This window comes from Oryzias melastigma, linkage group LG14 (genome assembly GCF_002922805.2).
Source record: "Oryzias melastigma strain HK-1 linkage group LG14, ASM292280v2, whole genome shotgun sequence".
Lineage (NCBI taxonomy): Eukaryota > Metazoa > Chordata > Actinopteri > Beloniformes > Adrianichthyidae > Oryzias > Oryzias melastigma.
The window spans coordinates 22,143,895-22,165,532 of NC_050525.1; the positions used below are offsets into that span (position 1 = coordinate 22,143,895).

Sequence of the window (21,638 nt, forward strand, 5' to 3'; positions counted from 1 at the left end):
ACCATTTTACTTTTTTACCTTTTTGTTTCACTTTTGTTTTTCCCATTGCAAAAATGGGAAAGCAATGTGTTCATTTCTCTGTGAAATATTCCTAAATAAGACATGACATGACATGAAATTGCATTAAAAAAAATCAAAATTTAAGTAGTTCTGGTAATATCTGGTGCCTTTGTTGTTTACAGATATTTGCATAAGAAAAACTATTTTAAAGACCCACTCAAATGAAAATAGTATTTTTGTGTGTTTTTACATGTTCTTAAGGGAATTTTCTGATGATGGAGGGTACATGTAAAATCAACCTTTCACTGTATATGAGAAGTGGACAGAGCAACCCCTCCCCCTCACATTCCTAAAAAGCTAAAATCCCATAGACTTTTATTAAAGAATAAAAAGCTATTGCCCAGTCAACATATTCACCAGAATAACCATTCTTGCTCTGAAACCTTCTTTAACATGTTCTTGATAGTCCTCTTTTTAAATATTTCTGCTGTAGTACTAGTTATTAAAGTTATAAACTGACCAATCGGATGCCTCAATAAAAGTAGGTGGCCTCGCGTTTGGTTGACAGATTATTCTGAGCCCATCTTTCAGTGGAAGGGGTGTGGTCTTCTAACTTGCTCACTGCTAATTGGAGAGAATGGTTGCCATAGAAATGTAGATTACAAACAACAACTGAGGTTGTCTGATTCCAACATTGCAATGGATTTATTGTGGCTAAATTAACTTTGTTTGGAAATAAGTCACTTTCTATGGGCTACGTCTCACTCGCTCTGTTCCATATATGCAGTCAATGATTCCAATTCATCCAATAGTAGTAAAGAGATCCATTAATGTCCTTGTTTTCCTCATCTGAGCTGGTTTAGAAAGTTCCAATAGTGCTTGTAATTTTTGTTGCATCTGTAATGTTAGGTTGGGGCTGTAAGCTAGCAAGAGAGCTCTCAGTTGTGGATGATAGGAAGGGCGGGTGGGGTTGACTTGCACTACAGCCCTGGAACATATCAGAGGTGATTTTTTTTTTTTTTTAATGAACTACTTCCCACTTTTTGGATAAAAACGGCATAATCATAACTAAAAGACCACAAGGAATGCTTTTAAATGGATCAAAAAATGATTGAAGTGAATTTTTAAGATGAAATACTTCTAAGTATTACACGGTTATCTCACTCACATCTCTCTTTTTGGCTTTTAAAATTCCTTCAGTTGGAGTACTCTAATACTTTCTTTGCACACACTTTCAGAATGCCAAAGGTGGCTCCCTGCCCATTACTGTAGCACTGGCTCTTGTGACAGCACTACAGTACGATGGAAAGAGTGAGGCCTCACAATGTGGGAGCAGAGAGGTCTGGATCCCACGTCACCCTTAGCTCCCAGTGTCGGCCCAGGAGCTGGCAGCTGAAAGCTGATTCTATGAGCTAACATTAACAGGAGCTGACAGACGGTCCTTGCATGACTTACAGAGCGTAATTCCTATTTTCTTTGGAACTCGGCTTTCCTTTTTTAAAACCGAAACGTGTGCATGACACACTTTAATTTTATGAATGGAACAAGGGACTTACTTCCCAGTTTCTATTGTTATAGAAACTTTAAAAGTGACAGAATTCCGAGTTGTAAAAAAGGGCTGCAGGAAAATAATTTAACATTCTAACCACGAAGACCTTAATGGCACAGTGTTATCAGAAGTCCAGCACACCAGTGCAGCTTAGCCAGAGGGTCTTTCTTAGAGACTCCACAATTACACACAAAGCAGACCCTTTAGATCACAACCCTCTGCCTCCCACCCCTCATACTTGGTTGTTTGTGTTCAGTAATCAGCCAGTAATCCCTAGAAATGTCCAAATCAGTGTCGGGGTTTTCCAAGCGGAGCGTTTCCGCCTCTGCTTGGTGACTGGCACCAAACTGAATGAGCTTTCTGTTGCCGACAGCCCAGATGCTGCACCTGTCTGGGGTCAATCAAATGTAGACATTTCAAATGTTTAGTAAGAATTAAAGAATTCTCTTTCTACTCCATTTATTTCCATCAGTTGTTCTGGTCATAAGTCACTGTGAGCTGAGCTGCTAAAGTGACATTTTAAGCTATTACAAAAAATGTTCTAGAATTTTTGTGAAGAATTGCTTGAATTTTAAACATTTAATTATGGAGCACTTATAGTTTGCAGCTAACATTTGCTATTATTATTTTACAAATAATTCCAATTCAATTGGTGTCAATGCTTGTTTTACTGATTTTAGCAATGCTGCACATAAATGTCTATTTGTGTCACAAAATAAGACACAAGTTGTTTATTATTATCGTGTTCAAGCTAATAAATAAATTGAGATATATTTTCCCCAAAAATATGTGTTCTTCTATATAATGTGAGTTATTAGAGACGATTTTTAACAATTATCGCAGTATCGCGATATCATCGATATCGTGAGCCACGTATCGCGTATCGTATCGTGAGGTACCCAGTGATTCCCAGTCCTAGTATTTAGAAGAAAAAGCTCCGTCTGTCTAGAGCTAAATCGAAAAATGGTTGCAATATTTGTTTTAGTTTTTTTGCTGTGATAATATTTTACAGTCTCAAAACCTGGTTTGTTTATGTAGTTTACTTTAGCCTCAAATGTACGAGTATAAGACTTTGTTTCTGTTATTGTGCTCTTAAGCCATTCAAGGAAAATCCCTACAAGGTTTTTCAGCAATCTTTTCTACTTAACGGCATAGTTTAGAGCTAAATTCCACAGCTTTGTTACCGTTCTCCAGGGATTCTGTTTAAGTCTCGTCTCTGGTCCGTCTGTCTCTCCTCTCAGCGAGACACTTGGGGCCAGGCTGGGCTCAGGGGACCGTAAAAGCCGGTTTGTGTTTGATTAGTGGTGCAGAGCGCCATGTGAAAATCCTAATTTTGAATCCCCGAGGGATTAAAGCGTTTAGGAAGCCCTATAGGAAGAAGGGGGGAGTCATTTCGTGTGTGCATATCATGAATTTAAGTGTACGTGTTTGGCGAAGAAAAGTGGGTTGATGTCTCATTCCCGAGTACAAAACAGACATATGATTTCAATTAAGGTCTTGCACCTTACCCTCCCCTCCTCAACCTGTCCTCCCCTCATTTGTCTACATCTTTGTGGCAAAACAGAGGTTCTGGACTGGATAGGCTCTCACTCAAACTCAGAATAACCAGAACAAGTCCAGCAAATAAGATTAGAATCTCTGTGTATCCTGGATAAAATATCAATCATAATTAAAGCAGTGTTAAATGAAAGTAAATGCCTACAATGAGAAATATCCTTTCTCTTTTCCCATCCCTCTTCAAGGCTCTTTTATTTTTGAATGCTCTCGTGCGCTGCCAGTCTTCCTGTACTGTTAGCTATGCTTAGATACCTTTGGAAAACAAGTCTTACTGAATTTATGAGCTGTAGACAATGCTTGCTCCCATAAAGTTGCTTCTGCTGATTTATTTTTTAATCCAATATTTTTAGTATTTTTTTAGTTTTCTTTTCTGTGAGCCAGCAGGAGTACAGTTATAGCACAAGAGAAAGGAAAAGTTTGTTCATTCATAAATTACCTTGCAATTATAGTGATTTGTTGAGTTTTTGTGTGAAATTACACAATATTTTAACATGACGAAATATGAAAAACAACACTAGAATATTAGACAGAACTGAGGTAAATACATTAAAAAAAGACTAACCTAGTGAAGTGAACCAATCAAAACAGAATCCCTGACAACTCCAAACATTCTAGTCCTGTATCATAAGAATAAATCGTTTTAAATAAGACAGTTGTCTCACAGCGGATTTCTGTAATTTTTCCGGCACTGAACTGCCGCTGCGTTATAGCAGCTTGAAAGCACTTGCAAGTCCTGAAAGTTACCAACCTGGCATTTTTATTAGGCGAACTCCAGATGTGCTGCCTTTTATAAATCTAAAGTCTGTGGAACAGACATGCAGAGCACGAGAGGAGAGATCACTGTGGAGAAAGTCTTAAAAAAAAAAAAGACGAAAGGAATGGTGATCGGGCCGGGTTATTTAAACCAGATGGAGTCACACCATCCCAGACAGGTGTGTGAGGGTGAAAATGAGTAAACATGAATGTGCTTCCTATAATGTTTGAGCAACACTCTGAGGTCCTGCTGTAACACAAAGCAGGACTGGCCTAGAGGAAGAAATGACCTTGAAGAACTTTTTGCAGATGTTGGATTTTTTTTTTTCTTTTTTTTTGCAGAAATGTTATTTAAATTCTAAACCAGGGCTGGACACATTCTTTGACTCATTGGTTCTAAAATTTGACAGAAGGGTCGAGATGGACCGAGAGCAGATGATTAGAGTGTTGTGGTAAACCGCCTTAGAAGAGAAAGAAATAACAGAATCTAGATGAAGACATGCTTTATTTTGACTAAAAATCCATTCTAAAGGGGATATATCATTCTATTCTTGAGCCTTTCTGAGTTAACAATATCCATATGTATGATCATGCATTACCTTTTTGCACTCTAAAGAACACATTTTTAATGAAATAGGAGTTATTTTTGCAGCTTCCTTTTCCTACCCGGAAGAAAATCACTCTCTCTGAGGCTCCGCCTTTTGCTCTGTGTGGGTGCCACCCATTTTATGACGTCATCCTTGAGTCTGCATGTCTGCGTTTCACAAAACAATCAACATCCGAACTTTTGCAAAGATGGATGTGCATATTGTGGAGCCTTACACACCTGAACCAGAGTCTGATTCTGAATTTGAAGTTCGCGAGGTACCACAGAAAACATCTACAGGAAGTTTCTGACTGATTAATGGAAACCCAAGAGAAGTTTTTTCACACTGTTGCATTTATTATCGAACTAAGAATTGTCAGTCTCTGCAGATGAGGTGCAAGTGGAATCATTTCTTTTTAGAATCGATGCTAAATCGAAAGCGTTTTGCCAATTGCTGCTAGCTCGGCGGAGAAAGTCTGTGTGTTATCCCGGGGGGCGGTTCTGGCACCGCAGACTATTTCTAGAAGGAGCTGTTCCCCTCTTTCATACATAACAGTGTGAGAACACACTCTTCCTCATCGATTGGGAGGGGCTGTTCCTCAGAGTGTGGGTTGGAGAGAAATTTTCAGAGATGCTTGAATGGAGCAAAATACAATTTTTTTGGTGTATTGTTTTCATAAGACATAAGACAATTCAAAACTCCAAAAAGCTGATTTTGCATGATATAGACATATTAACACACAACTTTTTTTTTTTTTTTCAAAACTGTGTTTTTTGTTTTCATTTTAGTGCCAATTTCACAGATGAGTTGATGAGCCTCCAGGAAAACGCAAACTTGGAGAGATGCTGTATTCATGTGGTGTTGTAATGATCTGAAAATGACTGTCCAACTCGGAAACAAACATCACAAAAATAACATCTTTCAACACCACATGAATGCAGAACAACTTATTGCCCCTAAACAAAGTGTATTTGTAGTACATCCCAGTTTCCCTGTTCTAAATACTTGGTCTTGATATAATATTTTATTAAAGTAAATTTACAAAACATGAATTTATTTTCCTCTAGACTATAAAAGCTGAAAAAGTGACCAAGTTGCAGGTTTTTTTTAACTTTAGCCTATTTATCTAGCTCTGATTTGGATTTTTGTATTGAATTGGGTGAAGGGGTACTCTCATTTTCTGTAATTCTGCATTAGAAACTCTAATTTAAGTAGTTTATCAGATGTTACTTTTTACTTTACTCTCAGATTTCACATAGAACTGCGTGAAACCACAAAAAGTATGTTTATCACAGACCCCTTGTTTCTCTTGTAAGATCTGATGTGTAACTTCAGCTCGGTTTCACTTTGTGATTTTTAACCAAGCGTTTCTCCACGATGGGCTTGCAGTTAAACTTAAGGGAAAAACCATCTGATGTTTTTTTTTCTTTCTTTCCGCCTGTAAAATAAGAGACTAGAACATGACAAGTTATAACTGAAACTAAACGGTAGAAATTAAAATAACAATAGAAAAAAACTCTTGTGTTCTTTTTTTTATCTTTTAAAGAGAATTCCATGTTGAAGAATTGTGATGTTTACTTGTCTGGATCGCACAGATCAGTGTGAAGACAGCAGAAGTGTGTAACCGTCTTTTTGTGCAGGCAGACACGAATAAACTCGTCTTGACGGCGCACGTTATCTCTGCAATCGCTATCTGGAGATTAAGCCCACATTTGAAAAAACAAAAGTGAAAAGTAATCACAAAAAAAAACAAGCAGAAATGATGAGTTCTCTTGTAGAAATTCAGTTGGCCTTTCATGAGAAAGTTGAGAAATCTTTAAAAAAAATGGATGATAAGGTCACAAAAGACAACAGATAAGGGAATAAGATGTTAAATTATAGTTATAAAAAGTGATCCAAAAAATATTTAGTCAGAGAAGGGAAATGTTTGTGAAAGAGAGGAGGATTTGGGTTAAGCAAGAAGAATATTTTCTGCCAAGAACAATCCAAACAGGGCACATATTTTAATTCAGCTCAGATTTTTTTTTTAAGAATCTTGACTTTCTTTATTCAAAAAAACTAAAATGATTTACACAGAGGCCGCTTTTAATGAAATTCCCATGATATTTGAGTAAGGACAGCTTAAGATAAGGTGTAGAATCTGGTTTGGCCTGTTTGTTGTGGAGATCAGGCTCAGGGAGGAGGAGGGTGTTCCTGACATCTTTCTCAAACATGGTCTGACTTTTCCAGTTTTACTCATCATGGCAATTCTTAGTTTTGGAAAGACGGTATTTATTTTTTAAAAGTTGCTCATCTTGGATGAAGTGGTAGAAAAAAGTGCCGCATGCAGCATGTGTGTGGTCCATGCAGGAGCCGAGGACAGGATGAAATCCAGCAGATCCATCTGTTGAAAAGACCGGAGTCCTGTCTGAAAAGGAGGCAGGGAACCTCCACCACCTGTGGTGAAAAGAAGACCATCCCAAAAATAACAATCTTCTCACAGATGCAGAAGCAAACTGACTCAACGTTACAATCTGCTTCTCATCCTGCAGTACTTGTAAACAACCTCCTCCATCTCAGTTTGAAATGTTTATATTTTTGGTCATTAAAAAAATGCTTATCTTCATAATTCAAAGTCCTAAAGCCCTATCAGAAGAAGTGGTGACTTCAGCATTGCAGTTATCAGTACAGTTCAGCCTCGGAGGCAGACGAGCGTTATCTGTGAAAGTGGCTGATAGCTGAAGCATTCAGATGTGCGGTGATGTCACCGTATCCACCGCAGAGGGCACTGACCCCGGTATAAACACACTTACTGAGTATACACTGGTGCGGGGAAGGTGTCTAATGCGTTCTGTCAGAACACTTCTGTGCCAAGAGCTTAAAAAGACATCTTTGTTATCTCGTCACAAAACGCCTCAAAATATGGTTTTATCTTTTGAAGCATCTGAGCCTCGTCAGAGTTTGTAAACTTTTTGGTTTATAGGAGAAGTAAGCAGCAAAGAAAACTAAATATTTACTCCACAAAAGTACTTTAGTTTTTGGTGAAAACATCTGTAAGAAATCGTGTTTTCCAGTAACCTGTCTTATTTACAGGATTTTGTTAATCAACTTTTTTTTTCAATTTTTATTCCATTTATAGTGATTCTTCAATGTCATAGTTTAACTTTTTACAAATCATTACATTTACATTAAATGGGACTAAATATCCTTAAATGTGACGTTCCTCCTTTTTCTGTCTTTTTGCAGAATTTCCGTCCCATCACCAGCGGGTACGGCAGTTACAGCCGTAAGCCGTCCTACACCCCTGAACCCCAGCCCCCCCAGGCGCCTCAGCCGACGTACCTAAATAATGGACACTCCAGACCCAGCAACGGCCACTCCTACGGGCACGGGAACGGAACTGGGCATGCTCAGTACAACAACCCAGCGGGGCTTTATGCTCCCAACGGCAGCAACGGAGAAAAGTTTCTGCCCAACAAGATGAGCGGTCTCAACCTCAGCGCCACACATAGGTGAGAGCGAGGGCTTGGCTGTGGGTTCTAAAAAAAACATATGGGGCCCACATTGTATCACAGTTTTGACAGCTTTAGTGAAATCGACTTTACTAACTGTGAAGGTTTTTACAGTTTTGTGCTTTTAATCTTAAATGTTTCACAATAAAACGTAAAATATTCAAACTTCTTTTTAAAGGGGCCATACCATGATTTTCTTAAGTCTTTTGGAGTAAACTATATCCATATTTATGATCATATATCACCTTTGGAACACTAAAAAGCAAATGATTTATGATTTACTATCTTGAGCTGCAAGCTTTGCGGAGAAAGTGTTTGTGTTAGCCTGGGGGGCGGAGCACTCTTCCTGAAAGGGGGCCGTCTCACGTTGTGACATCAGCACATGAGGACTCGCTTGGGTGTGGGAGGGGCTTCTGCTGAGAGTGCAGATTTTAGAAGATTACTCAGAAATGCTTGAACAGATCAAAATACCGCTTTGAGGTTTTTTTATAGTGAGAAATGAACAATATAATACACTTAAAAGGTTAAAAAGTTGGTTTTTCATCGCATGGCCCTTTTAAAAAAGGGTCGTAAAACAAAGCACTGAAAGTTTACCTATGCAAAGTGAACCTAAATGGTCCTTTAACTCCTAATTTCTGCATTGAATCCACAAGTTTTCCCTCTTCAGCCTCATTGCTTTTGCAAGAAGATTACACTCATAACTGGAGGTACGTCTCCAAAGAGTATCTGAGTTTCTGTTGTGAAAGCTTCCCCAGGTATGATACAAGTTACAACAGCAGTATTTTACACTCTGCAGATGTCGGTATGTGTCCGTGAACCCGCTCCCGTGAGGACTGTCGCACACTAGCGTTTTGATGCACCTGCACAGATGGCCGTGTGTGCTGGAAAAGCCATTTGTTGTTGTGTGCACCTTCCCAATTGGCCAATAAATGTGTCTCCCTGTGAACATCCTCTCCAGCACTCCCAGAGCCCCCTAGAGGCCAAAACTGCTAATCCTTACAAGAAAGCAAGAACGCACAGATATTTAACTTCCGTTTCAAAAGCAGCCTTTCTCGTCTTTGTGCCTTCTTCATTTTAACCACACACTCGCGCTTTGGGAGGGGAGTTTGGAGACAATACTTGCTCCTAAGTGTGTCTGGATTTGCATCGTCTGTCAGCAGCTCTTCTCGCCTTCTCCCTAAAGTTTGAAAGTTTAAACCTGTCGAGCGAGGGCCATCCATCCTGGAAGCTTTGGGACGTTTTTTTAAGGGTGGATGAGTGCGCAGTCGTGGCTTAAAGCTGCTTTATGACTGTGGAATTTCATGCAGCTGCAATTTTCTCTCTGCAAAACTTTCTGATTTTAGAGTCAAAGGAGAAAAAATAATAAATACCAAACAAACTAACAAAAACACCTGATGTGGGTTATAAAGGGAGTGTTGGTTTGACCCAATATAATAAAATTATGACATTTTTAAAATGGAAAAAATCACTTAGAAAGATTAAATTACATAAAACAAAGACAAATATGATGCAAAATCATTTTCTAAAATTCTTAAATGTGTCTTTTCTTGCATTATTAGTTTTTTTTCTATGTTTTTCCTAATACATTATAAATAATGTAATAAATGAATCAGATGACCTCATATTAGACCGTTTTGCGGATTTTTTTTTTTTGTTTTCACTGGATCTATTTGAAAATGTGTTATTTATTATTGTCTCATCCATCTTGTTGTTGTCATCGGTTGTATCATTTTACAGAAGCACTCCGTGATCCTCCTCTTTGTGTGTTTTTCAGTCCGGAGCCTCCTGTCCAGTCTCCTGTGAGCTGGAACGGCTTTGATCCAGAGTCGGATGTTTATAAGATGCTGCAGGACTATGAGGAGCCCGTCTCTGAGCCCAAACAGTCTGGATCCTTCAAATACCTTCAGGAGATCCTGGAGGCTGAGGATGGAGGTGAGCAATCCTGATGAATGTTTTGTTTGATGTATGTATACAAAATGCATTCGAGTCTTGTAAAGCTAATTTTGGTTATTTACTAACGCATGCTATTGGGATGCTGTAAAGGTATGTAGAGAGATCTGCAGGGATTGGACTTTTCCGCCTCATTTGGTCCAGCCTTTACTCCGTAGCTGAATTGGTTGGGGGCTCAATAGCTGAACTTTGGATGCAGCAGGAACAATGATGTTTTTGTTCTGGTAATTGAAACACGGAGCAGCTCTTTCCCCTCACAAGGATGCTGTGGAGAGCACAAGATGGTGTCCAACAATTCCTCATGTGTTTTGTGGACAATCAATCAGTGAGGCCAGCAATCACGAGAGGAGTGAGGCTTCTTTTTATAAACTTTGTGCTCTGCCAAAGCGGTAAATAACTTCTTTCATTACAGCATTGGAAGAAATACAGATAGAGAAATGCTGAACGATACCTGCAGTCGTGTTCTCAGAGAATGACCGGACTTCCTGTTATAAACCCAATCAGATCATCTTTTGATCTATTGTAAAAGTGTTCCCAGTTGTCTTTTAACTATGATTATGCCTTTTTTTAAAAGCCAAAATCAGAAAACCTGCATCATTTTCTAGGACATACTGTGGCAGAAGTTCATTTGAAATGTGCCTCTAAATTGTGGGAAGGGCATTTGGTTCAGAGCAATCCCGCCCCCTTTCCCCTCTCCATTGCTAAGTGCTCATTACATGGAGTTTGTGGCCCAAAAAGTATATTTTCATCGACTCCTGATGCTCAAAGATGCAATTTTGAGCTTAATTTTCTCTATATATGTCCTTCACCAGAAAAATGCAACAAGAACATGTTAAAACACAATTTTCACAAGTGGGTTCAAAAGAATAAGGAAAGGAGCTGCTTTTCTGTACCAAAAGGACAAAAAAAAACAATGTATCACACAAAAACAATCATGACTTTTTGTTAGAAACACTTTTTTTTTTTACTTGAGTTACTCACAGATTTCAAAAATATATATTGACATTATAAAGTGTTGGGCAATTGTCTTGGCTCACTTCTTCTACAATACAGCTGGATATTATCAAGAGCTCATATATGTTTATTTTTTTCAACAGTGCTTATAAGTCTGCAGCCATAAAAAAGGCTCCTAGAACATTTTTATTTAAGAATGTATTTGTGTTCAGCATTACAAGGCTTGTGTGCATCTATGTGATGCTATAAAGCTTTATCTGTAAAACCTTAAAAAAAAAGATATTTAGAGTAAATATTTGCAGGCCTGAGACTCTTCCTAAGACAGGCTGACTAAAGCATTTCTCATCAGTGGCATGGTTTTCCTTTTATAGGAAAAGAAAGACAGAGAGGTTTGAAGACAGAAGGATGAGGGAGGGCGGATCAAGCAGAACGAAAAGGACAAAAGGAAGCAGGAGACAGATAAAGCGCTTCAAACTGGCTCACGTAGAGAGGAACATGCAGGGGAGGGATGTTTTAGTTTGGTGATTTATTGCAAAAGCAATTTCACAATGGACAATAAAGTTAGAAATACAGCTTTCCTGTCCGACCAGTCGACATTCCACAATTTAAGGGGGGGTTATGTGACACTGGTGGCAGTGGAAGAAGGCTGGAAGCAAAACTTCTTTTTCCAGATTTATGCTTGCTACTGAAGCATGACAACTGTTTAGGGAGTAATAAGTATAACACGGGCGCTGGTGCATTCAGTCAGGGGAGACACGTGACCCAAAGCACAAATCATAGAGTAAATGTTTTTTCTCAGCTTGAATACCTGTAACTCACACAGGGACAGTACTTTATTTATTTCCGCCAACGATCACTGAGGTTTTCTTTTATTATTTTAAATCAAAGTCTTGTGGAATGGGATGTTTTTCCATCCAAAAACATGCAATCCAACACTTTACACACCACTGATTCGTGAGAGTCAGGACAAAACATGTCCCACATGAAACAGTCTTATTTATGGATATAAATCATTAAATTAAAATGGATTGACATACTCTATGTTAGATCTAAAGGAAATGTTATGTTTTAGCATATATAACTACTTTTTAAATTATTATTTATTATCTCAAACGTATGACTAGTCCTTAGATGCCCAATGTTATTTCCCTTGACCTCAGCATTAGGTCACCAGCATTGAAAAGTTTTTATTATTGTAAAAACATGTATATCAACTGAAAGATGAGAGTTAAAAATGCATAACATATGAATATAAAGACATTTATTTCAAAAAAATCCTCTGCTTTCATCAACTCTGTCACATCTTCAATACCTTACTTAAGTATTTTAAGGCAGAACATTTAAATATAAATGTAATGCTTTTGCTTAACACCTACATTTTTACTTTGGCAGCTTGTTTTACACAAGCTGTTTGTTTGACTACAGTTACAAACACACCAAATATTCAAGAACCTGCTGATATAACCCATGGTATTCACACTGGACCATCAGGGAGGGGCTTCTTTTTAAATTACTACTGTTTACCAGCGCACTTCTGTCAAAGCGGTGCAAATCTCTCGAATTTTGTTCTTTCACAACTCTATTTTGATAAATGAAAGACTTTGTGTTAAATAATTCCAGCTGGGCACAAAGTATAATTATTCATTTTTCCTCCATAGTGAATTTTCAAATGGGTGGCACTTCAATGAATGAAAAGAAACACCATTCATATGTCACTGCCAAATCTGAGTCTCTGATTGGTCAAAGTTCGACTTGGTTTAACTTTCAACGCGTTCTATTTGTACGAGATCCAGCACTACCCAAGTCTCCACACTACACTTCCCATCAGCCCCTGCTGTCTCTCTTAAAAGCCCCACAGCCGTTTTCTATCTGTAATCACTCCCAGCAGTATTTAGTCAGAACTCTGAGCTCTGCTCGGTGTGAAGTCTTGTTTGTGCCACTCTGCCTGCATCACTGAGCGTTCTCATCCTGACTTGATGTTCTGTTTCATCTGACCCTGCTTCATCTTCGACTCTGATTGTTTGCCGCCTGCCCCGACCCTCTCTCTTTGTTCTCCGACATTATTGTAATTATCTTCATATTGGAACATCCTTCTTTCGAAAAAGCTTGTAAACATGACACTGCAGTAACAATACTTGAGTATTGAAAGTTGTTGAAAACTAGTGTGTTTCATCTTTTAAGGTGGAGATGATGGCTCCTGTCTCCTCTTTATTTACTCTTTCATTTTAGCTAAAATATCATTTCATATGAAGTCTTTTCTATTCCATAGAAGTGTGGATTCATCCAATAAACAAATGAAACCAGTATCTTCACATTCCACATCTTCTCCTGCTAAAAACCTTGCCTAACAAAGACACGTGTAGGTTTTTTTTTATTTATTTTTTTTTATGACGCTTTAATAATTTGAATTTGTCTCCTTTAAATATTCAAAGCGAAATGTTCCCTGTATGTTTCTGTCTGCTCAGTTTTTAATAGAAACATTCACCATATTAGGATAATTTTGTTTTCCGGCATTTCAAGTTAAATTATAACGTTTTTTTTTTTTTTTTTAATAAAAAGCCTCTTGATTCAGTTACCCAATTTTTAGTTTTGCTTTTTCTATGAAAGTTGACAGAATTCATTCCCCCTTAAGTGAGGATCCAAATGAAAGATACTTAATATCTCACTTTTCCTAGCACTTAAGAAAGAATGATCTGAAGAAGAAGAAAAGAAAGGGTTATTAGTTTATCTTCCCTACTGCCTTTTAGGTTTGGAATGTGATTGACAAGTTAAGCTTCGGATGAAATGAAAAAACCTCCAGTTTACTTGGGCTTCCCTTTAAAAGCTGTTTGTCTCCTTTGTTTGGACTGAAAAAAAGTCATTTAATCCGTGTGAGAATGCGCCATCCGGTCAAAGAGGTCGTTGTTCTTTTCAGATCTGTCTATGCTAAGACAACAGGGAAGATATGAAGAACTCTGACTTAAAGCTTTGAGGCGAGCCGTCATGCTTTTAGTTATAACCTAAAGCATGCCTCATTGTCAGGCTTTTAAATCATTGTAGTTTGCCTCCGCGCTGGCCGAAGGGCCCCTGCAGAGGCTGTGTTGATTTTAAGGGGCTTCCAAAGGTAAAACAAACACCAGTGTCAGTTTGAGAGGAATTCCACAACCTCTACGGCTACTTTTGATAGCTGTGTGCATGAAATGAGGGCAGAGGGGCTGTTAAAATTCTTGTTGCTAACAGGGTTATTTAAGGCAACATTGAACCTGAACTCAGAGATCCACAAAAAGCTCAAACTGAAGGGAATGTAAAACTGTCACAAAGAGAAATGTGTCTAATACTCGGAAATTTGTCCGTATCTCCAGTTACATACTACGTGCTATCAAATAGACATTCGTGCTTTTCTTGTGATTTGTTTAACTTTATAGAAATTGAGGTAGTTTGCTTACAAAAGTGAGGACCTGGAATTGCTCTGTTGCAAATTAGACTTAATGGCTTCCTCTTTCATTGCTGAAACTTTGGGTTTAGGAAATTACGTCAAGAGATCAATCACTGACTGGGAGAAGGATTAAAGATTGATAACAGTTGAACTGGTCATCCAGGAACTGACAAATGAAGCTGCCCCCTTTACCTTAATGTATGTGAGGTATATGAGTTTAGGTTTTCTCAGGAACTTTTCCGGAGAAAAAAAAAAGACTTCAAACAGCAGAGCACTTTCACTTAGGTTTTGAAGATCAATCCCAGATGACCCCCAACAAAGACAGATGAAATGTTCTTGGTAAACATCCCCTCTGTCACTTTGCCATTCACACTAATTCCACCACACAGCGGAGATGGAGACCACAGGGAGCGCCTCCATGATGAAAGGACACTAGATTTAAGCCATAATGAGATTCCTGGTCTGTGTGGGGTAAACGCATGACTCAAGTGGTAGGAAGCAGAATCCTTTCAGCTTTGGAGGAGCTTTTCTTTGAATAAAACCGCAATCTATTTTTCTTTTTTTTCTTTTTTCTCATTTTCATTGTATTAAAACGTTTTGTTTACCCTGTGGGTGAGCATGTGGAGAGCTGATAACATCACTGAAAAGGCCCCCTGAGTCTCCAGTTAATCATGGCATGAAGTAAACTTTAGGAAAACAAAATCTTTTTCCTTTTCCACTGATCAACTTTTTATTAACAAATAAAACAAAATCAAATGCACATCAAGCTTGACAACTTAAGTAGAAGTGTAGGATTGTTCAGTATCTTTTGACACTCATCTGAATACAGTCCAGTTATTTTACCTTAATAGATCAAATCTAGAAATTAGTTTTTCATTTGGCATTTAAAGCTATAAATTAATTTTATGTTTTTTATCAAATAAACTTTTTTTTCATGTCTTTTTGTTGAACATAACCGCTTCAAACATTAAAAAGTTTGTATTTGGGGCCTTTTAGACTGTGATTTAAAAAATGTCATTTTTAAAAGGGGTAGGATTATATAAGTTTGCTTCTTCCTTCGTCTTTTCAAGCAATAAATAAAACTCTACTTCACTTTAGTTAATAATTATTATATTTAATGAATATAATGTGACCCAAGTATGCATTACTGCAAAGATGTCTATTTATGGCAATGAGTACTCACACCTATCTTTTAATAGAGGCATTTCTTTGTTTCTTAAATGAGTTTGATAAGTGATTTCTTGTTGTATTGTCTACAAATAACGCTTGAGTACACAACAGATCAGATAAAAATTTATTCAGACATTGTTTAAAAAAGGTTAGTGCATATTGATATAGAGATGCAAATTGTGTTTCAGAGTATTTTTTATTAACATTGTGGTGAATCAGGAGCAGACAAAAAAAGCATTTGAAAAAGCTTGTAGTTGTTATGTACAAAATACAATTGGAAACCACAAGCTCACTACTTCACTGTATCCACTTGCAGACAAATAGATCCATGTAAGTCTTCATTTCCCTCAACTGAACTCTAGTATCTGGCTCAAAAACAACGTCAGGATTGTTTTGATATTGCTCACCAATTTTGCTGCACCGCTAATGTATAACTAATGACTTTATCTTATTACTACACCGGTATAAAAAATAGAAGATATTTATAAATTCTCATTTTTTTGTGTTTTTTTTTAATGTTTTGGATGTTTATATACTGCAAGTTATTTTGAGTAACAATGTGTACATAGTTGTAGATGTTTTTCACCATTTCAATGTCATTTTTTTTTGTACTGCTTTTATTTAAAATGTGAAATGGGAATCACATTTGTATTTCCCTTAAAAATTCCCATTAAGTTAACTAATGGGGCAGGAAAGACAATAATCCCACAAATGACGACTAATGCCAGGATTAATTCTCAGCTCCGAGTGGTCACATGATAGCAGTTACTGAGGGATAAAAAGTGCTTTGAGATATGCTCCAGATGCAGCGTTGTTATACCACGGTTAGTGGAAGGCACGGACAGGCTGTTGGCGGTTAAACCTATGCTGGCACATCATCAGTGAAGGGAGGTCATACTTTGGTTTTGCAGCTGCGCTCCACTGATCTGCCCTCCTGCACTTGGAACCACCAGAAGCCTAAAACAGTCATACATAGTCTCTGCAGGCATAACTAAGCAGTGGTGTAGAATAATTGCTCCTAATAAGGTTACCATCTGTGGGAAAGATGGAACCTGGGTCTAACTTTACCACAAACACAAATTATTCGTTTTTTGGTGACAAAACCATGAAAATAGAAAGAAAAAAGTTGTTCTCACCTGCTTCCTCCAAACTGTTTCTCATGTATTTTCTAATTGTAGCATAGCGGTGAGATGGTGAAATCTTGGCTTCTGGAGCGTGAGATGTTTTCTCTGCCTGCCAGGTTGACTGATGAATTCTTGCTAGGAAATGCCACTGCAGAATTTGACACTTGAATAGAGCATTGGGGGTGGGGGGGTCAGGGAAAGGGCAAGGTGCAGGAAATGGGAGAAGAGAGATGTCATATTCCTCTAAACATACAAATTTACCCTAATGTGAATTTAAAACCATTTTTTTTTATTTGGTAGCATGATTGAAACTTTCAGGAAATGCAGCAAATGGTTATCAAAGCTTAAAGTCCCACTCAGATCATCAATTGATCTATTTTAAAAGTGTTCCCAGTGGTTTTTTAATTATCATGATGCTGTTTTTAGCCAAAACTTTAAAAAAGTGGTGTTTTGTAGTTTCTGCAGAGCAGCAATACACTGTAAAAACTAAATCTTGAGAAAGAAAAAAGACCCTTGTAGACAATTTTTTTTTCCCAAAAATAGAAACTCTTGGCAGATTTTTTTGTTTTTGCTCATTTAAAAAAAATCTGCCAATGGGGTTAGAATTTTTTACATTTTTTTATGTCCGTTTTTGGGGTGTAGTTCATTAGAAGTTTGCCTCAGAGTTACCATGAGGCAACCCCATCCCCCTTTCCCCTCCCTGTTGCTGAAAAAAGCTCATTTTCAAACATTTTTTTTATCTGCTCCTGATTCACAACGGTTTGAATAAAAAAAATCTCAGAAATGGCAACACACCTGTATGTCCTCCATTGTCTATCATCTTTGTTGCACATTTATATGATTTTTGCACATTTCTTTGAAATGTGAGGTGTTCTTTTTCTATTTATTTATTTAACTTTAGTGGCCGTCCACATTGAAGAGAACTGTTTCTGAATTTAATTGTATCAGGTATAATGATAATAAAGGTGTTTTATTCAATTCTATTTGTCTATTCTATCTCAAAAATGTAACAAAAACATGCTAAAAGTGCAGTGGGTCTTTAAATGGAACACCTTTGTTTTCAACCTATCCAGTACTTTCAATTCTGGATCATTGATCATTTTGAAGCCCCTGTGTTTATCTTCTGTGTGTCTTCTCATTTTTAGGTCTGTCTCCAACGGAAAGGATGAGAAACCTGAAGTCTCCAGTCAAGTCTCCAGTCAGATCTCCAATCCCAAAGCTGGGAAGCCCCATTCCGGCCCCCATGTCTGGTCTTCAGAAGTTGCCCCAATGCACACGCTGCTGTAATGGCATAGTGTGAGTATTTTACAGATCCCACTTTTGTTACTATTTCATCAAAACAAAGGGATAAACTGCAGATCTACATTTTATAGCTATATTTCTCTACTTAATGGTTTAATATTTTAGCCAAAAATCATAGACAAGTTGTAGAGAAACGAATGCTGCAGTAGATATGAAGTGGTGCTTGGCCCACATCTGGATACCATATTAACATTTTATCATTGCTCCTTTGCTATATGAGGTGAGTCAAAGTAGTTTAAAGAACCGAAACAAAAGGGTTAGCTTACAGCCTGCCGACTTGCAGCTACACGCAGTAAAGTCCTCGGAAATCTCATTATGACGATTTATCAAAGTCACGGCCTTCTCCATTCACTCTGTACACACGCTTACACTTAGGTGCACAAAGCTGTACAGACTTTTTTTCCAGCGTAACCACAAGCACCGGTAATCCCTCCCCTCCGTTAAAGCAGCTGCTGGTAAGCAGTGACCTCATCTGTTAACCACTTGTGAACAAGAGCGCATTGTGGGCACTCGGCAATTAGGCTGTTATGACCCTTCCAGCGTTTTACGGGATCGCTTTCTTTTTTTGGACCCGGTTACAACTTCATCCAGCAAATCGTGTGGTTTCTTTCACAGAAAGCGGCTTAAAAAAAAATAAATAAATAAAAAAAATAAAGCAGACACTGGATCAATTCCAGTGAATGCACAGTTAGGGCTTTTTTTTTTTTTTTACAGCTGCCATCACTGCTCAACTGAGCAACGCTTTCAGTTTCTGAACTCACTGGTGGCAAAGTAAACATGTGGTGTGACACATATTTACTCAGGTCTGATGGTGAGGTTCCTCGTCCTGGAAACATTCCTGGAATGGGATGTTTCCCTGACATTTGACTTCTGGAAACAAATATTCAAATACTCGACAGGTTACAGTGTCTATAACACAAGATTAAATCGGATTTGCATTTATGGTGAAAGCAGAAAAAATAACGCACGTGGATTATAAGCAGTTTATTGGATGGAACGTTTTTTCTTTCAGGACAAGTTTTCTTATCGTTACAGAATTTTCTTATCAGCTTTAAAGTAAACTCACCCAATAATATTTTGCTTCAAAGGCAGGAACATCCCTAACATTAAAATGTGTTCAGGAGACCAAAAAACGTCATATCTTAGTATGTTTTTTCGTTTGAACGCTGTGTCAAATGCTTTCTCTGTACGAGACTGAAAATATATTCTTAGAAAAATAAAAGCTGCTTTTTCCCTTTATTTTTTCCCTTTGGTTTCCAAGATGTTCTGTCAAAATCAGGGTAGTTTATATTTTGCGGTAACTCCCAGCTTTTCCAGTTGGGTGAAGAGCAAGGAGCATGACAACTTAACCTGCGTTTGGCCCAAATGAGGGGTTAGTTCAGCTGTAAACGCAGCCTGCATGATGAAATTCAAGACTCGTTCCCCTTAAAGCCTCAGAATCCAAGCAAAAGTTTCTCTAAAGCTGTAGTGTTGACTTTTGACAAATTAAAACAATCAAGATCCAGTTCAGCAGCTCAGCTTGTGGGACACGGGTTAAACCAAATGCAGGAAAATCTCACTAAACCCCAACTCTTAAAAGGCTTTAAACAGATTGTCTCTTGGACGAAACGTCAAGTATGTGGTGTTTATAAAACGGCTACAATGACGATCCCCATCTGTCTTCACTTATCTCCCCTTCTTCTAATCTGTTCTGTGTCTCCTCCAGTGGCACCATCGTAAAGGCCCGTGACAAACTCTACCATCCAGACTGCTTCATGTGCGACGACTGCGGCATCAACCTCAAACAACGGGGCTACTTCTTTATCGAGGACAATCTGTACTGCGAGACCCACGCCAAGGCGCGCGTCCAACCCCCGGAAGGCTACGACGTGGTGGCGGTGTACCCCAACTCCAAAGTGGAGTTAGTCTGAGATGTTGAGATCTAACTGGGGATTTTTTGAGATTATGATCTGTCAGGTTTGATGCTGATCTTGGATCAATTTCACCTTTATGGAGTTCACTGATCCCAAATCAGCACTTCCACACTGACAGACTTGATTTATGTTGTATATATTCAGGAGAAATGTTGTCATTGAGAGCCCCCGGGGTTGATGAAGCTCCAAACTCTTCAAATCATTGAGAAGATTTTCATTTAATTGTGTTTTTGTACAGTTTCTCAAATGGAAATTTTGTCCTCTTTGTTTACACTAATTAAATAAAAATCTAGTTAACTTCCACGTAAAAATAACAGAGTTCAGTAGCAGAGAATTAAGTTTAAGAATGAAGCTAAATATGGAGTTATGACTGCAGCTAAAACCAGCTTACCAATAACATCTTCCAAAAACCTTAAACTGACTTTTCATTATAAAACTGAAGTGAAGTCATCTTGAATGTAACTTTGATAGTACTTCTAAAGTACCAATTTGCCTTTTTTTGCAGTGATGTCAAGTCAAGTTCTCTGTATTTGAAATAATCATCATATACTCACACTGTCTGGACTATTACACTTAATTTACATTCATGCAGTTTGTTTTTAAACTTTTTTTTTAGTGACTCATAAAGTTCATCTGCATTCTTTGAGGTAAATGATTTATTTGTGTTGCTAGGAAACCAGAAACTCACACATGCAGTAAGGTAAACACAAGAAAACATTTCAAAGCAACGACTTCTGTCATTTTTTGTCATTTTAAAACAGAAAAAAGAATTCTCCACCATCCGTTTCACATGCACCTGACTGGGATTTTCATTTCTCACAGTGAAAGCCTCCATCGGCTCACGCCGCCTTTGTAAAAAGCCCGTGCTGGCATCATCACGCTCTCACAGCGACCATTAAACGTGTCTGTGTGCTTTTGAGATACGAGACAAAGCCATGGAAAACATTTAAAGTAACTTATAAATTAGGACTCCGCAGGGTCCAACATGTGGGTTTCTTTGGATGAACTCCATATATCAGTTACAGTCTCTGGAAATGACAGAAGTTGGAGGTATGCAAGTTTTTATTCCCTTCCTTGAATGAATTCATGTGTCTGATCACAGCCAAGCACATTAAAAAAGCAAAAAGACTTTTCGACATTTCCTCTGAGAAAAGGGGAACATGACAGCAAAATTATTTCTTTTTCTGTCAGTATACTTTTGCATTAAAAAGTCTAGACTTCTTGCAAAAAAAGTTTTTAAAATACTTCTTAAATTTGAAACCGTTTTATAATATTCTTAATTTTTTTTCCAGATTTTTGTCCCTTCTGGTATGCCATACCAACCATTGGTCCTGTAAATTAAATAAGAGATTTAAAATTGATCATTTTTTTAATATTGTACATATGTGTCTTTGATTGCCTTTAAACTGTTTGCATCTTAGTAGTCACTAATAATCTGCTTGTGTTTAACTTATTGTTCTGTCCTCACATTTTTGCTCTGATTTTCATTTTTTTAATGTTCTAAATAATAAAAAAAGTGAGTTGGCATGAAGTTGATTGTTAACATTCTTCTGTGGTTTTTAACTGCAGGATTTCCCACAAACATCCTTCAAAGGCCTCAATTTGCTGGAGTTTTACACCCTCTTTCTGACACAACAGTTTCTTCATACTGCAGGCGGACGACCACCAAGCTGCAGTTTTTCTGCTTTTTAACCAAATTCCTCCAACATACACGTCACTGAGGCTCTTAATCTGATCATAAAACTGCAAAGCAAGTCAAGTTGCAGAATTGGTAATACTCATCTTAAACGCTGTAGAGAGATCTGGAATTTATTAACCCAGAATTATTTGCTGAAGTGAACGCTGGAGTATAACTGCACAGAAATAGTTTCCA

The 21,638-nt window shown here is 37.8% G+C and overlaps 1 protein-coding gene across 2 annotated transcripts in view; it reads left to right on the top strand.

Moving 5' to 3' along the window:
• The window catches only part of pdlim4 (PDZ and LIM domain 4), a 51,603-nt gene extending 30,307 nt beyond the window's left edge, over positions 1-21,296 (top strand). For both annotated transcript variants that reach the window (XM_024266429.2, XM_024266428.2), the window contains exons 4-7: positions 7,672-7,937; positions 9,712-9,869; positions 17,696-17,846; positions 19,558-21,296. In XM_024266429.2, coding sequence (XP_024122197.1) covers positions 7,672-7,937; positions 9,712-9,869; positions 17,696-17,846; positions 19,558-19,762 — 780 coding nt within the window. In that variant the 3' untranslated portion in view covers positions 19,763-21,296. The remainder of the gene's footprint in view (positions 1-7,671; positions 7,938-9,711; positions 9,870-17,695; positions 17,847-19,557) is intronic.
• Positions 21,297-21,638: the final 342 nt, after the last annotated feature.